Source organism: Physeter macrocephalus, chromosome 5 (assembly GCF_002837175.3).
Source record: "Physeter macrocephalus isolate SW-GA chromosome 5, ASM283717v5, whole genome shotgun sequence".
Lineage (NCBI taxonomy): Eukaryota > Metazoa > Chordata > Mammalia > Artiodactyla > Physeteridae > Physeter > Physeter macrocephalus.
Window position 1 is genome coordinate 66,511,503 of NC_041218.1, and position 16,781 is coordinate 66,528,283.

At 36.8% G+C, this 16,781-nt stretch overlaps 1 protein-coding gene across 1 annotated transcript in view; it reads right to left on the reverse strand.

The window, feature by feature from the left end:
* THSD7A (thrombospondin type 1 domain containing 7A) overlaps positions 1 to 16,781 on the reverse strand; it is a 469,228-nt gene that overhangs the window by 42,341 nt on the left and 410,106 nt on the right. Inside the window, exons 14-16 of the mRNA XM_024127055.3 lie at positions 5,103 to 5,281; positions 2,471 to 2,476; positions 703 to 836 (exon numbers count right to left, since the gene is read on the reverse strand). Of these exons, the coding sequence (XP_023982823.1) occupies positions 703 to 836; positions 2,471 to 2,476; positions 5,103 to 5,281 (319 nt within the window). The remainder of the gene's footprint in view (positions 1 to 702; positions 837 to 2,470; positions 2,477 to 5,102; positions 5,282 to 16,781) is intronic.

A 16,781-nucleotide genomic window follows, 5' to 3' on the forward strand; every position in this document is an offset into this window, starting at 1 on the left:
TGGATCTTTCAAAACAGTGAGGGGTATGTGGGGTATTATAGAACAAGGCTGCTCAGTAGAGCTTTCTGTGACAATGTAAATACTGTGCTGTCTCACAGAATTTCCACTAGCCACCTCTGGCTATCGAGCACTTAGAATGTGTCTACTGTGACTGAGGAAATGCATTTTATTTAATTTTAATAGATTTAAAGTGAAATAGTCACACGTGGCTAGTGGCTACCCTACCGGACAGTGTGGTTCAGAGAACAAATGAGAGGCACTAGCCAGCGGGCGGTTTAGGGAAGGCTTCCTAGAGCAGATGAGAGTATTCAAAAGATAGCCAGTTTGACAGAAAGGATAAAGAGTTTACAAAAGATTATCACTAAGATACAGTTAGAAATATATTTGACCTTTAAGGAAGAAGTTACTGGGGTTGGAAAATCTGCATTCATTCACCTCACATTCAATATGCAGCCCTTTCCCTGAAAGAGTACCTTGAAGCAAAGCTTCCTAAAATCAGAAGGAAGAGGATGATAAACTGCTGCTGGAAACAGATCCCTTTAGAGCTTTCTATGACCACAGACTCCATAAAAATAAAATTGAAGACAATTTCATTCAGGAGATTGGGCAGGAGATTGGGAGGAGGGCAAGCTCATGTTGGCACATGAGAAATCGGGAGGTGGCTGTGCCTTTGCTTCTCTGTGTAACTAGGCTTGGCCTTACCTCACTTTTCGGGTTTGCACGCCCTCTCCACAGTTGTCCCGCATGTTCACAAAGGTCACCTTGCAGATGCTCCACGGTTCTGTAACCCATATGTACTGGCTGCAGTCACTGTGGCAAGGGACGACCTCATACACCTGAAACACACACAGTTCTCAATGACCTCACCTCACGGAACCCCATGAGGTAAGTGGGAACACTTCATATCACAGTTATCATGATATTCTTGTTTAGCTACTCTGAAGCCTTTACTGTTCATTATTCTAAAACAGGAATATAGAGGATCTCTTGAGAGTTCTAGCAGTGAAGGGTACGGCTAACTGTGTTGTATTGTGCTGGTCCTCTATCACATTGCAGCTGGAGATTGGACCTCATGGACCACATAAGACACATTCCGTACTTTCCTAGACTGACCCTTACCACATAGTATTGTAATTTCCTGGGCCATATGTCCTGTTCACAGTTTCATGTGTCTTCAATACTTAGCCCAGGGTGCTTGCTCATATGTCAGGCATTCTATAGAGATTTGTTGAGTAAGATGAATAAATGAATAAAAGAATTAATGAATTAAGCAAGCATATAAAAGTAGCTGTTTTCAAATAAGTATAATTTGGCCTGTTTTCCAAATAAGTATGTATGCCAATAAGAATTTTTTGTGTGTGTTCCATATATGAAACTAAATTAGAAGATAAAGAATATGAAATAAAGCTATCTTAAAACTAACTAAACCTTGGAAGAAAGGTCTGAAATTGGTCTCATATTACACAGGTACAGATCAGTGAGGGCCACATAAAACAAAGCAAATTGTCTCTGCTCTGGTGCCCATAAAGGCTTGCAGCCCCAGGTTTGGGGTGGTGTGGTTGGCTGTTTCAGGATTTTTAGCACAATGAACCAATTATGCTCTTTTCTCAGTGAGAAAGAAGAATGACTAAATAAATGAAAAAAAGGACCATAATCCACTGCAACAGAGCTGACTCAACCATTAAAGAAGAATGTCTCTCTTAAAATCATTTCAAAGTCTATGATAACTCTTATTTCCTATTTTACACGCACACATACAAACTACATGAATATTTTATATAACTATTTAATTCCAGAAAATATAGATTTAAATAGTCCTTTGGAGCCATTCTTTTGTGCAAATTTTAGTTTTACTAAACATCCAAGTAAAGTGAATAAAGTGGACCTATTCCACATAGGAATAAAAAGTGTGCACTGTTGGAGTGAGAATCTGTAATTACTGTCATAAGTTATCACCTTCACGCTGGGTGCTGTATTAAAATAGGACTAAATACTATTTTAGTATTTAGTAAAATATTACCCTACAAGTTGTGGGGAAGGGAACAACTGAAGGGGAAATGCCACCTTTCCTAATACTTTGATGGCTTTCATTTTAATCTCCTACACTGGAGTGAATACAAATCAGTTCAGAGCCACCTCCTGCTACCGCTTTGAGCCCACCTGCACCTCTCCCTCTCCCTCTCTGAGAAGCATGCGACCATGAACAGGAGGTGTCATTGCCTTTTCAAGGGTGGTGAATTATGCTTGTTCTCCACTATCCCTGAAGGCCCTGATAGTAAAATGAGAAAACACATGTAATATGCTAGGAAAACAAAGGGAATAGCTTCAGAAGAAAAATTTTATGGAAAACATGTTTTTCCCTCTAAAAGATAAAAGAAATAGCAGGAAAAGAAATACATTCTCTGATGTCAGGAGTAAAATGAAAACAAACAGCACTCTACTATGAACAATGAGGTTTAAAAGTTCTTACCTGGGCCTGGAGTAGTGTTCACCAGGAATGAAGAAAAGAGAGAGAAACAAAGATAAGTTAAAATGTCAGTATATTTGATGAGAAGGACTCATGTTCTAAGTTTCAAATATTATCCATATAGAAAAGGTGTTTCTCTTTTTGGTAAATGATTAGAACATCTTTCTTAGACATTAAAAGAGAAAAACCAACTCCTTATTACTGTTTAAAATTAAGATACACAAATGAGTATTGCAAACAGCAAATTAAGGAAAGGATTTGATGGGCAGGATGAAGAAATCTTAGAAAACTGAGTAGACGTCAAAATACGTATCATGGGGAATCAATATATGACTGCAAATATCTTGTGGTTCAAATTGTGAGTGGACTATCTATAGACTGATTGACTGACTGACTGATATATTGATTTTAATCCATCCATCCACCCATATTTCTGAGGAAATGGGGATATGCTTCCTCAATTGGAAAATAGAACCTCAGAGATCATTTTCAAGGCAAAGTACAACTTAATTACTGAGGAACGTATAATTGCAGTAAAAATCTATATGATTTACAATTTTTAACACTTACACAAACCTTTGCATATTCTTTACTTTCCTAACATTTTACTAACAAATAAATCCCTAGAAGTTTCTATTTTTTAATGTAGAACATTTGTGCTCAAAGATTCAGGAAGCTATTATTTCTTGTTTTAGCTTTGATTTTTCCATTGTTCATGTCTCAATATACCACCAGTAGGCTGATAACAAATACTCAGATGTCCTTATCATACTCTGCTTTAGATTATATCAGAGTGACAGAGAAATGGCTTAGGTTAAAGAGTTTTTAAGCAAAGACAACTTGGTACAACCAATTTGAACTTCTGCAAATTCACTATTTAAAAAATGCTAAGGCAAACATAGCTCATATTAATTTTAAAATCTGGCTGTTCACATACACACTAAAGGTATGAAAATGTGTAGAATTTATCTGAATCATGGATAAAAATTTATTAAAATTTAAATTTACTATTGGAAATTCAAGATTTCAAAACTTGTAGAATAATATTCTTTTGTATTATAAACATTACATTTCAGTTATTCTGTTTAATCGGGGTCATGCATTTTCTTCTTTGGAAATATTCACTAGGACAGAGAAACTCGATTACCAGTAGATGGCAGCAGTGCAGTATATTATTCACCTTCAGTTGTATTTAAGGGCAAGTTCAGCAATTTTTCTTTGGGGGAAAAATCAACATTCTTTTGGAGTACTTTCTATGCAATTTAATTCTCCACTTTCTTGGCCCTGAATCGATTTATTCAAAAGTTATTTTTATTTTCTCTATAATTTACTTTTATTGTGATGAACAAATTTAGATTAATTTGGGAAGGCAAACGTATGGGTAAGCAGTGTGGAGATTAAAATTAGAAAATCTATGTGTGTATGAAACATACCTACATATTTAAGGTTAGTTCATACATATGAATTGGTTCATTTGTGACTTAAATTTAAACATACATCTTAATACCTACACATATTGTGTGAAATTCACTCTTCGTTAATTCACATGTAGGCCAAACATGGCAATAACTGTCTGATGAATCTTATATTACATTAAACTAGTCACAATTCCCCCCATTAGACATTTTATTTCCAATGGAACACGAGTAACAGCTACGAACTGCAGCTAACAAGGTGTGCATCCGAAGTCAAAGAAAGTTCCACATAAGATTGAAAAGGCCAATCACCAAATTGATAGATAACATATGGTTACTTTGATGCCATCTTTATATTTGTTTTCTTTTCTTAAAATTTATTTTATTTATATATTTTTATTTTTGGCTGCGTTGGGTCTTTGTTGCTCTGCGTGGGCGTTCTCTAGCTGCAGTGAGCGGGGGCTACTCTTCATTGTGGCGCATGGGCTTCTCATTGCGGTGGCTTCTCTTGTTGCAGAGCACGGACTCTAAGGTGCACCGGCTTCAGTAGTTGTGGCATGTGGGCTCAGTAGTTGTGGCTCGTGGACTCTAGAGCGTAGGCTCAGTAGTTGTGGCACTTGGGCTTAGCTGCTCTGCGGCATGTGGGATCTTCCTGGACCAGGGCTCGAACCCGTGTCCCCTGCATTGGCAGGCGGATTCTTAAGCACTGCCTCCAGGGAAGCCCACTATATTTCTTTTTTCTTAACATATTTCATATTGAACAAACTTAAGTAAATGTACAGAATATATTCCCCAATTTCAGACCCAAACCCATATACTTTCTTTGATTTTAATTTATGTACATGGTAATTGAGATGTCTTTTCTGAGAGTCTAGTGGATCTATCAGAAAAAGACAATCTTGCTCTCAGCACACAAATTATTGTATAATAACAGATTAAATACCTTGACAGTATTTCAAAAGTAGATTTCATTTTTATTTCCAATGAATTATGTTAATATGCATATACATATAATACAGTGTACTAAATAAATCTCTTGAGAATACAGAGATCATCTATCTGATTTGGGATTTTAATCATTTACTCAGGCATTCTAAAGATAAAGTGGGTCAAATTTCTTATTCAGGGGCTATTATTTCTTCTTCTCTATTTTGGATTAAAAACATAGATCATTGTGCACCTAGAAAATATTTTACAATATTCCCAATGGTAGAAAATACCTGGTTGACATGGTCCAGTTTCGGGCATGGTCTTCCTCCATTATAGGGTTTTTCACGCAGCCATTTAGACCGAACCTTCACGCCACTCCCACAGGACTTGCTGCAGCGTGACCAATTGGACCACTCACTGAGCTTGCAGTCTGAGGGGCAGGGGATGATGCAGGCCTCTTCAATGTAACCTGAGTGGAGGAAAATGAGACAAGAGCCATCTCCTCCACATGTCACTCGCCTATTACTACCCACCATTCTAGCTCATTTAGAAGGTCCAAGTTTGACTTGACAGCAACATGCAAATGCAGAGACGTCTCTGTCGTTAGGGACTCAAATTAAATTCTGCAGGAAAATGACACATACATACAGTGACTCTGTTAAAATAACAGCTGAGCAGCTGTCATATGATCGGCTTAGGATTCATGCTCACCATATTTCAACATTTCTGACTTCCTGACAGCTCGTGTTTAATTGACAATAGCCTGTCTGCTGCCATATCATTCTCATGTGGCCAGACTGATACATTAAAAAAATTATAACAGTTTTCTATAAAATCCTAGCTGTTAATGTCACACAAGTTCAAGTGCCTGAGTCCATGCAACATTCTTCCTCAAGAAGAAAGCCAGACCCTCTCAATCAATATTCATAAGGAACCATTTAACTTAGCACCTTATGGTTCCTCTTCATTGAAAATCAAGTCTGAGGAAGAAAAATGAAGGATGTTAAATAAACAATGCCTCATATTTTTATAGTGCTGTCAAAGCACCTTCACACCTTGTATTCATTTGATTCTCTTGCAGATATTATAAATGTTTGGGGCATGTACTGATGCTCTATTGGACAGATAAGAAAACAAATACAGAGAGATAACTGACAAGTGCAAGGTCACACAGTAAGAGATAGGGATAGGATTTCTGAGGTCTTTTCTAGTACTCATTCCTTCAAATCACACAGTCAATTAACTTAAGAGTCTACAGATTTATTTTGAGAAATGGGAGCATTTTCCTTGACCAGTCCCTCATTACCAACTTGGCATTTCACAGTATCAGTTTATCACCATTGTCCTCAAGGCAAATAAGTGGAAAGAGCAAAATTCCTCTGGTCAAGAGTTGAATGTTGTCGTCTGTCATACTATGGGGAGTGGTTGTTCTTGAAACAAGAAAACACTCTGCTCTTACCATTTTACATCAACATCAAAGATTTGATTTTGAAAATCATTATAATGTAAACAACTTATACTAGGAACTCTAGGTAGATTTTTAAAAATTTTATTGAGACACTATATACTATAAAAATCAGCTCACGTTCTGGTCTTTAATATAGTCTGAGTTATGCAACCATGACCACCATCTAGTTTCAGAACATTTTCATTACCACAGAAAGAAACCCTATACCTATTAGCAGTCATTTCCCATTTTCCCCTCCCTGGCAACCACTAATCTACTTTATATCTCTAAGAATTCACCTATTCTGAACAATTTATAAAATGAAATCAAACATTATGTTTTATGATTGGCTTCTTTCATTTAATGTAATGTTTTCTGGGTTTTTCTATGGTATAGCATGTGTTAGTACTTCATTCCTTTTTATTAACTGAATAGCATTCCATTGTATATATATTTTTTTATCCTTTCATCAGCTGATGGACATTTTAGTTGTTTCCACATTTTGTATATTACGAATAATGCTGTGAATATTTGTGTACAAGTTTCTGTATGGACAAGTTTTCAGTTCTCTTGGGTATATATCTTGGAGTGTATTTAACTTTTTGTAGAAGTGCCAAACTGTTTTCCAAAGTGACTATCATTTTACAATTACACTAGCAAGGTATGAGTGTTCCAATTTCTACATTTGTCGAAACTTATTATGTCTTTTTTATTTTAGTGTCCTTTGAAGAAAAAAAGTTTTCAATGTTAATGAAGTCCAATTTATCCATTTTTATTTCGGTTGCTTGTGCTTTGATGTCCTATGTAGGAAACCATTATCTAATCCAAGGTCATAAAGATTTACACCCATTTTTTTCTTCTAATAGTTTTATAGTTTTAGTTCTTATATTTAAGTATATGATTCATTCTGAGTTATTTTTGTATATGTTAAAACATAGGCAGTCCAATTTCATTCCTTTGTATGTGATTACCAAGTTATCCCAGGCCCATTTGTGGAAAATACTATTTTTCCTACAGTGAATTGTTTTTGTACCCTTGTTGATAATCAATTGACTATAAATGTAAGGGTTTATATCTGGATTCTAAATATCACTCCACTGATCTCTATACCAGCACCACACTCTCTTGATTACTGTCACTTTGTAGTACGTTTTGAAATCAGAAAGTCTGACTCCTCCTTTGTTCTTTTTCTTCCAAGAAAGTTTGGGTCTCTTACATTTCCACATACATCTTTGAATCAGCTTGTCAATTTTTGCCCCAAATGGCAGATTTTGATAGGAATTGTGTTGAATAGTTTGATCGATTTGGGAGTATTGCTATCTTAACAATCCAGGTACATGGAATTTCTTTCCATTTATTTAGGTATTCTTTAATTTCTTTCAATGATGTTTTGCAGTGTTTACTGTATGTCTTGCACTTCTTTTCTTAAACCTATTCCTAAGTATTTTATTCTTTTTACTCAAGGCAGATTTAAAAGAGAGCCAACAAACACTGATTTCTTTTATTACAGTGAAATAAGACCACCTAAAAACCAGTATGACAGATCTAATCTATAAGCTTGTGCCCAAAGTGTCCTGACTTGATACAGTGTTAAAAAGTTAGCCAACTTACTACATAGTATTTCCTAGCCTTGCTTTATAAATTACCTGGAACACATGTTAAAAGTACAGGTTTCAGGCTTCCCTGGTGGCGCAGTGGTTGGGGGTCCGCCTGCCAATGCAGGGGACACAGGTTCGTGCCCCAGTCCGGGAGGATCCTACATGCCGCGGAGCGGCTGGGCCCGTGAGCCATGGCCGCTGAGCCTGCGCGTCTGGAGCCTGTGCTCCGCAACGGGAGAGGCCACAACAGTGAGAGGCCCGCGTACCGCAAAAAAAAAAAAAAAAAAAAAAAAAGTACAGGTTTCTGGCAACCCCAGAAATTACAATACAGTTCACTTGGGATAGTGCCTGATTTTTGGAAATTAAGAAATTTTCTTGTGTTTATTCATCACTCCCTCTCTTTTTAATTGAAAATTTTCTTATTAAGGTAATTGTAGACACATATACTTGTAAGAAATAATATAGAGAGGTCCCCTGCATATTTTCCCCAGTTTCCTACAATGGTAACTAAAGTATGATTTCAACCCAGATACTGAGACTGATACAATTCATTGAGTTTATTCAAGTTTCACCAGTTTTACTTGTACTTTTGTGTGTGTGTGTGTAGGACTGAAATTAAGGAACTCTGTTGTAAGACACAGGAACAATCAGCAAAATCTGGGTGAGAAGTAGTTTTGTGGTATATTTCTCTATATGTTATCTTCTATATTTTTGTCAAATATACACATCACCTGTTTTAAACTTATTGTAGTCTCGATACACAAAAGTGTATCTTTCAAAAGTATAAAGTTCACTGAACACATGCATGAAACCAACACTACTCCAGAACCCTCTTTTGTGTTGCCTTCCAATCACTACCTCTTCTCACTACCCTGATTTCTTACAATCTAGAACTGTTTTACTTTAAAAAAATTTATGTAAATGGAATCATACAGTACATACCCATGTGTGCTAGCCTTCTTTTACCCTACATTGTGATGTGAGATTTATCCATACTGTTGCATGTTGTTGAAGATTAGTCATTCTAATTAATGTATAGTACTCTACTGAGTGACTATATTTTGGTTTTTTAATTCATTCTATTGTTTGCGAGCATTTGGGTATTTTTCAATGGCAAGCTATTATCAACTGTACTGCTATGAACATTCTAGAACATGTCTCGTGGTGAACATACATATGCATTTCTGTTAGGCATACTCCTAGGAGTGAATTTGATGCCTCAGAGGATATGCATATTATATCAGCAAATTGTAAGTATAAAAGAAAACTTTTTTAAAAAGATGGGATCATGAATTTGGTATGAAGAGCAGGATGCAATGAAAGAATGTTCAAAGGTGGGAATTAGTCTCAGAGAATCTTCAAGAGGGCAGATGTGTCAGCAGGGGCTTTGCCAGCTGTGAAATACTGAATACAGAAAGATGTTAACGTTGAGTTTTGAATGTACTTCTGATATTGAAGAAGACTTTTGGAGTATTGATAATAATCCACAGGGAAGTCCAATAGAGAACTGAAAAAGTACTTTACAATAGTGTTTACCAAAATTTTGAAAAGCATAACTGTTCTTCAAACAGATTACCATGACCTACTTAAAGCTCATACTTTGACTTTAAGTATGGTTTGAGGTGGGAAACCAAGCCCAGCTCACTATTTTGAGTTAAAATATATTTCAAATCACATTCTCCTTTTCAAGCAACACAGCCAGTAAATAAATCTATAAAGTGTGCGATACTTAAAAATGTAACTCCTAATAGGGCCAGTTATAATTTGTTTCATAGTAATAGTTTAAGAAATAGAATCAAACTGTACAAATGTCTAAAGTCATTTCCAAATGAATGCCATCTGTAACCAGATTATTTAATGTTTGTAAAAGACAATGAATTAAGAAAAAACCCCAACTATTTCCAAATATTATCAATAGCTTAGTTAAAGGACACTAGTATTTCGAAGGTAATAAATTATTGAAATATTTCTAGAATTGCATTTTCCACCTTGCTAAAGATCAAAATGACTGCAAAAGTAAACCTCTAACCTTTTTGTTATTCAGTAATTATAGTTGAAAATAGAATCACATGATTTTTCATGTCACTACTTCAGAGTAACAGATAAATGGAAATTCTTTCTTTCCATTTTATCTGTTGAAGTATTATGGCATTGGTGAAATATGTCATATCTGACTTTAGTCTGATTCACACTGTATTTTCAAGTTAGCAGATATAAAATTTTTATGTTTGATCTTTCAATAGAGTATTCCAGAGAACGTCTCTCAAATAAAAATCTATTAAATTGTTGAAAGATACAAATTAGGCACTGAGGTAAAGACAAAACTGCAAAAGAGTATAATGCTTAGCATTCCATTTTAATCTTCTAGTGTGTAACAACAGTCAATAATTGCCTGTCATGTTTATCTAGTACAATTAAAATCCTTAATGCTACTAGTGAACTGCTAGATAAGCATTCCCCTGTCTTCTCTGCTAAGATCATTTGTGAGGGCAATTAACGCCAAACAATCATGGGGGATAGAAAGAAACATTTGAAGCATTTTAAGGCTAAATAAACTGCTGGCATCTTGTAGCAATGTATGGCTCCTGAGGAATGCTAGAATAAAATAAATGACTTCACAATTAGGATGTTAAAACTTTAGTAGCTCAATACTGAACCTGACACATGGAAAAATCAAACTCCTGACTTCTGATTGTATTTTTTGTATCTATATCTATTCTGATGGCTGCTTTCAGGTTGAAATGAATACAGAACACTAGCAGGCTTTACGTGGCAACCAGAGGACTTATTGCCTTTGACATATATCCAGTCACCTCATTCATTTGAATTATAAATGTGCAGATAAAGTAGCTTTCTGCAACCCTCACGATTACTATATTGTGCTGTTGAAAGGGGCACTGTTGATAGATTAAAGAATTCATTTTGAAAGCACGTGGAAAATATTGGTTGGTTCTGATTTACAGCTGTGTGAATGAGCAACGCTGGCACTCTATCTGAAACATCTGGATTAATCTCAAAAGAGACCTGAAAAATCTCTCCTACTCAAATGTGTGTTATATGCACACGACTGCAATCGCGAATGAGAACACTTAGCTAGAACTTTATCTACTGTTGAAAATACTGAAAAAAATCATTTAAAAATATTTTCAAAATGAACAGAATATTCTTTTGTAATTATATATTAAGAACTGATAAAGTGAAAAGCGGCAGAAACTAAACTACTCTGTATATATCCAAACTCCTATAATCAACTGTTCTACCCAGATTCTTATATTCAATGTATGAAAAGTTATGAATCAACACTGGGAAATCAAAATTTTCATAGTGAAGTGTTCAGGTAAATTTATGTAACTGCAATGAAATGCTATTTTATTTATATTTATTTGTTTTATATACATATGAAGGCATATCTCTTCATATCTGCTAAATACAGATTTTTCTCAGAAAATTTCAACATTAGTTGTTGTTTTTTTTTTTATAATTTTATTTATTTTTTACTTTTGTCTGCGTTGGGTCTTCGTCACTGCATGCAGGCTTTCTCCAGTAGTGGTGAGCGGGGGCTACTCTTCCTTGTGGTGCACGGGCTTCTCATTGAGGTGGCTTCTCCCATTGCAGAGCACAGGCTCTAGGTGCACAGGCTTCAGTAGTTGTGGCACGAGAGCGTGGTAGTTGTGGCTCACGGGCTCTAGAGCGCAGGCTCAGTAGATGTGGCGCACGGGCTTAGTTGCTCCGCGGCATGTGGGATCTTCCCGGACCAGGGCTCGAACCCGTGTCCCCTGCATTGTCAGGTGGATTCTTTACCACTGTGCCACCAGGGAAGCCCTCAACATTAGTTTTAATTGCTGTGGGATTTTGTAGCTGTTGCTATTCCAATACTGGGAGATTACCCAATGACTAGGCACCTTCAGATTCAGGTAGCATATCTATGTACGAGTTCACCATCAAGGCCATTTCTTATAGCAGACTCTAAAACTCTCTGCTGTATAACAAAGACTTTGGCTGGTCTGTTTCCCTGGGAGGGAAACAGATTCCTGGGAGGCAGCCTCTAAGCCCTGAAATTTCCTGAGTGATAGGAGTATCTTTGTTATTCTTGTTGGGCCTCTTGGACTACATGTGAAATTATGATAAGAAGATGTCTAAGGAAGGGGTATGATTATACCACCAAACCAAAGACCAAGCATGTGTTTAAAAGGTTGGGACTTTAAGCCACTTGATATCCTCCCAAACTCTGGAGAGAGGAGATTGAGTTCAACTGTGTGGTCAATGATTCAGTTGATGCCTACATAATACAACCCCCCAGAAAGCTCTGGATACAAAAGCTCAGGCTGGTAAAGCATATCCATGGGCCAAGAGGGTGATGCCTCCTAGCTCCATGGGGAGACAACATGTACGCCTTGTGTTTGGGACCTTCCCAGCCCTCGTCTATGTGTCTCTTCTACCAACTGGTTCTGATTTTTATCCTTTTGCTATAATAAAACTGCAATTGTAATGGTGCTTTCCTGAGTTCTCTGAATCGTCCCAGTGAATTACTGAGGGGGTAGTGGGAATCCCCAAATCTGTAGCCAGCTGGTCAGAAGTGAGGTTGCCCTGGGGACCCTGAAAGTGCACAGCTAGTGTCTGAAGTGAGAGCAGTCTTGTAGAGGACTGAGCCCCTAACGTGTGAAGTTTGGCCCAAATCCAGGTGGTTAGTGTCAGAATTGCATTCTACTTTCAGATGTATATTTTATTAAAAAAGGAAATAAAACTTATTTATGAAAGAGCCCGTATCTATAGTTTACTTATTCAATCAAATTAAAACTTTGGGAATAATTACATACATTAAGGCATTTATGGACTTTTCCCCCAAAATTTAACATTTATAACTTTAACTGATATTAAAATATTAACTAATATTAAAAATCAGAAAAAAGTTCTAAGAACCCACTTTGGAAGTAGGGCTTTGTCAGCAATATAAACATCATATTTGATGGAGTGTTCAGATTATGAAGTAACGGGAAATAAATTAACTTTGAAATTTAGTAGAGTGATTTTTTTTTAACTTGATCCAATGCAGGGCACTGTTCTTTCAGTTGACAAGAATCATATACTGACACTGAAGTATTTCCAAAGGATAATCTTTAAACACTAGTTTGCTGGATTCTAGTAAGTGTTAGACATAATTTTTATAAAAGGCATTCTGTGGTCAAGTAAGTTGGAATATTGTTGCGTTAAGCAGGTCTCTTCACCCTGAGCTTTCTTTCTTTTTTCTTTTTTTTTTTTTTGCTGATATGAACTGTGAATCTCTAGGAGAATGACTCAGACACTGCATTCTATACTTATTAACTTTTTCCTATAGCATCTCACTGGACCAGTGAGAAATAGATCAACAGATCATCATGATACGTTGTAATTATAATGCATTAAAACTGGATTCATGTTTTGAGCTGTACAGAGTTTTAATGTTTAATCAGGCCTTTTTATGTCCATTTCCAGATATGGAAAAAAATGCAAAAGTCAACAAACAAAAAACAAAACCCCCAAACTTAAGGAAGTTTCTTCTTAAAGTATTTTATACGTTAAAGTTTTAAAGCATTAAAGGTCAAACCTATGGCAAAGGAAGAGGAAACTTATTTAGATAAACTTCCTGAAAATTTTTTTAATGACAATTTTAAACGACCATTTTGTTTTCTGTAAATTAACTAAAATTTCCTGTAAGGGCTAAATTGGCCTTCAATGCGTCTATGAAGAAATGGGATAAACATGAAGAGTAACTACAAGTAAAGATCTTCCTTTCAAACTTAACTTTAAAATGCCCACAGATGTGTTGGTGTGCTCTCAGGTTACTTTTTGAGCCCATTGATATGGCTTATGTCTAATATATAGTGCCTTCTTCATACATTTACCAAAGAAAATTCCTTATGCATAAGCTTGACTCACTACATGACCGTTTTGATGATGCTTTGAAATAGAAAAAGACCTATATTTTAAGACCTATGTTTTAAGACCTATGTTTTAAGAATGAGAGTAAGCTCAACTAATGGAACAGAGAGCTTTACAATTATTTTGGATTGCAGGACATTAATGTAACAGGAATCTATATGAGGGTCATTATCTTCATGAATTATGAAACCTTATTACACAACATAAGTAATGAACAACTCTGTGATTATATCAATAACATTATCATAGATATCAGCAAAATTACCACTCCTAGCCATTTCACTGAAATTAGCGTTATCCTTCCTCTAAGGCATTAAGGGGAAAACGGGGTCAGAGGCCAATAGAAAGGATGTGGAGTAAAACATAATAGAAATTGCTGATAAAGGCAAAGATAAACAAATTTTTTTGTTGCTGTCGCAAATAATGAATTGTTCTTGGCAGTTAAATTTATTTTAAGCAGTGAAACACTTTCTTCCTAAGAAGCTGGAAAGCCCAGTAGGTGTATGGGATATTCTGGAGGCTATGTTTGACAGCCTGGCCTAAGGGGCTCCATGGAGCCCAGTTTGAAAACCTTGTAAGTAAGTAACAGATGAGTTGAGGTCTCCATGACACAGAGCACACAGAATCAAATAACACCAGATGTTTTTCCATCACACACGACACGATGGTAGCTGCAGGAAAATTTCCAAGGGGAGTCTCCCTCATCACCTCTATAATCCTCCTTCAGGGATCCTGTTAGAAAATAATGCTGGTATCCACACCTTATTTAAATTCGACCCTAGACACCTGCATTCTTTTTGTACCCACATATCCACAATAGCCCCTTCTTTATTTCCCTGATTCTTTTTTTTTTTTTTGCGGTACGCGAGCCTCTCACTGTTGTGGCCTCTCCCATTGCGGAGCACAGGCTCCGGACGCGCAGGCTCAGCGGCCATGGCTCACGGGCCCAGCTGCTCCGCGGCATGTGGGATCCCCCCGGACCGCGGCACGAACCCGCGTCCCCTGCATCGGCAGGCGGACTCTCAACCACTGTGCCACCAGGGAAGCCCTCCCTGGTTCTTTAACCTTGCAACTGCTACTTCAGGAAAAGTCTGTTCCTCACTCCCTGCCTGTCTTTTACATTTGAAAGGAAAAAGATCTCAATTGTTAATGATGACTGCAAAAGCAACACTAGCTTCATCTGTACTATCAAATGAAAGATTTAAATTCTGAAATGAATTAGACATTAAAAAAAATACTACCAACTGAAAAAGCTTTTCAGAGAAATCAACTCCATTTCAGCTTATTTACAAAACTCTCTTGCCTCTTCTCCCTGGTTTAATTAAACATGCTCTTCCTCAAATACAAGCATCCACTACGATAGGGCACAATTTCTCACTCAATTTTGCTTCTAATTAACCTCTAATATTAAACTTATATCATCTTCTATAGAATCCCTTTACAAAAAGGAATACATTCCAGGTATATTATGGTTGAGTGGTCGTGTAGGTTATCCTCAGAATCTACCCTCCTCCTATTCATAATTTTTTTTATCAGATGTACCCTGAGTTCCACAATGTCCTAAAAGTACATGCTCTTGAACTAAAATCTACTTGTAGATTGAGTACGCTCTGAATTTTAAAAAATTCAATTGGGCACTTGTACCACAAATACACCCAGGATGTATTCCTTTTCTAAGTTTTGTTGATGATCTTTTTTGGTTCCTGTAAATTCTAATAGAAAAAAACCCCACACCTGTGGCAGGTATACTAGAGTTTACGACTGAATAAGGCAGCATCTGGTATTTACAGTTCCTTACAACATCAAGGGATGCCATTTAAACATGATGCCTGCTTTAAAATCATCCACATCATAACTTCAGGAGGCTGGTGAAATAGGATGTAGATCGCTTAGGCTATTAGGCAATAATGTTAAATGCTGCCGTATAAGGGTCAGCTATAGTTATAATATGAAAATATTTTATTAAAAAGCTTTTGTTTCACTTGTAAAATTTGTTGAGCTTTCTTTTTATTCTAATACTTAGAGCTGTAGTGCAAACTACCTATGAAACAACTTGTAAGAAAGACTTTGAGTGCCAGCAAGGGTTTTGCAAAATAGCAAATTTTAATGGGCATACTTTGAATCCTACAGATGCTTACAAAACCAACTGATAAAGCCATTCATTAATGTTCAGAAGGTTCTCTGTAATATCGTTCATAAACATACTAGGCAAAGAGAGAAAGCTTGGAAGAATATAAATCATTATATTTAAAAATTAATGTTGGGCTTCCCTGGTGGCGCAGCGGTTGCGCGTCCGCCTGCCGATGCAGGGGAACCGGGTTCGCGCCCCGGTCTGGGAGGATCCCACATGCCGCGGAGCGGCTGGGCCCGTGAGCCATGGCCGCTGGGCCTGCGCGTCCGGAGCCTGTCCTCCGCAACGGGAGAGGCCACAGCAGAGGGAGGCCCGCATACCACAAAAAAAAAAAAAAAAAAATTAATGTTAAAGGGAAATTAATCTTACACTAATAAGGCATTAGACAAACCATGCTGAACAATTCAATAGTGACTACAGTTAAAAGACAAACCGAAATAATTAAAAGGGTGTAATGTGACCTAAAATAAGTAGTACAGCTGTTTAAATGCCAGCATGATGGTCAAATGGCAGTACAAAGTCCTGAGAATTTTAGAGTCATTGGATCATGAATACTGAGTGCACAAAGTCAAATGCACACAACACTTCAATATAATATTGTATTCTGTTTATGAACAGAGCAGTAAATAAACCCAGAGCTCTCTCTCATTTCTCTATCTGAACCAAAAAAGACGTTCCTCGGGGCAATCATTAACTTGCCAATATCCTTTCCACAGAAGATCCTATAGACTCATTCTGTTTTCAAAATCATACCTAAACAGGCATGCACTTTACAACGACCCATCTTTACAAATTTCAAAAGTTTGCTAATGTTCTCTTGCCCACAACTGGTAAGCAAGTGAACTATCTCCTGTGAGGTGTTGATGATTTTGCC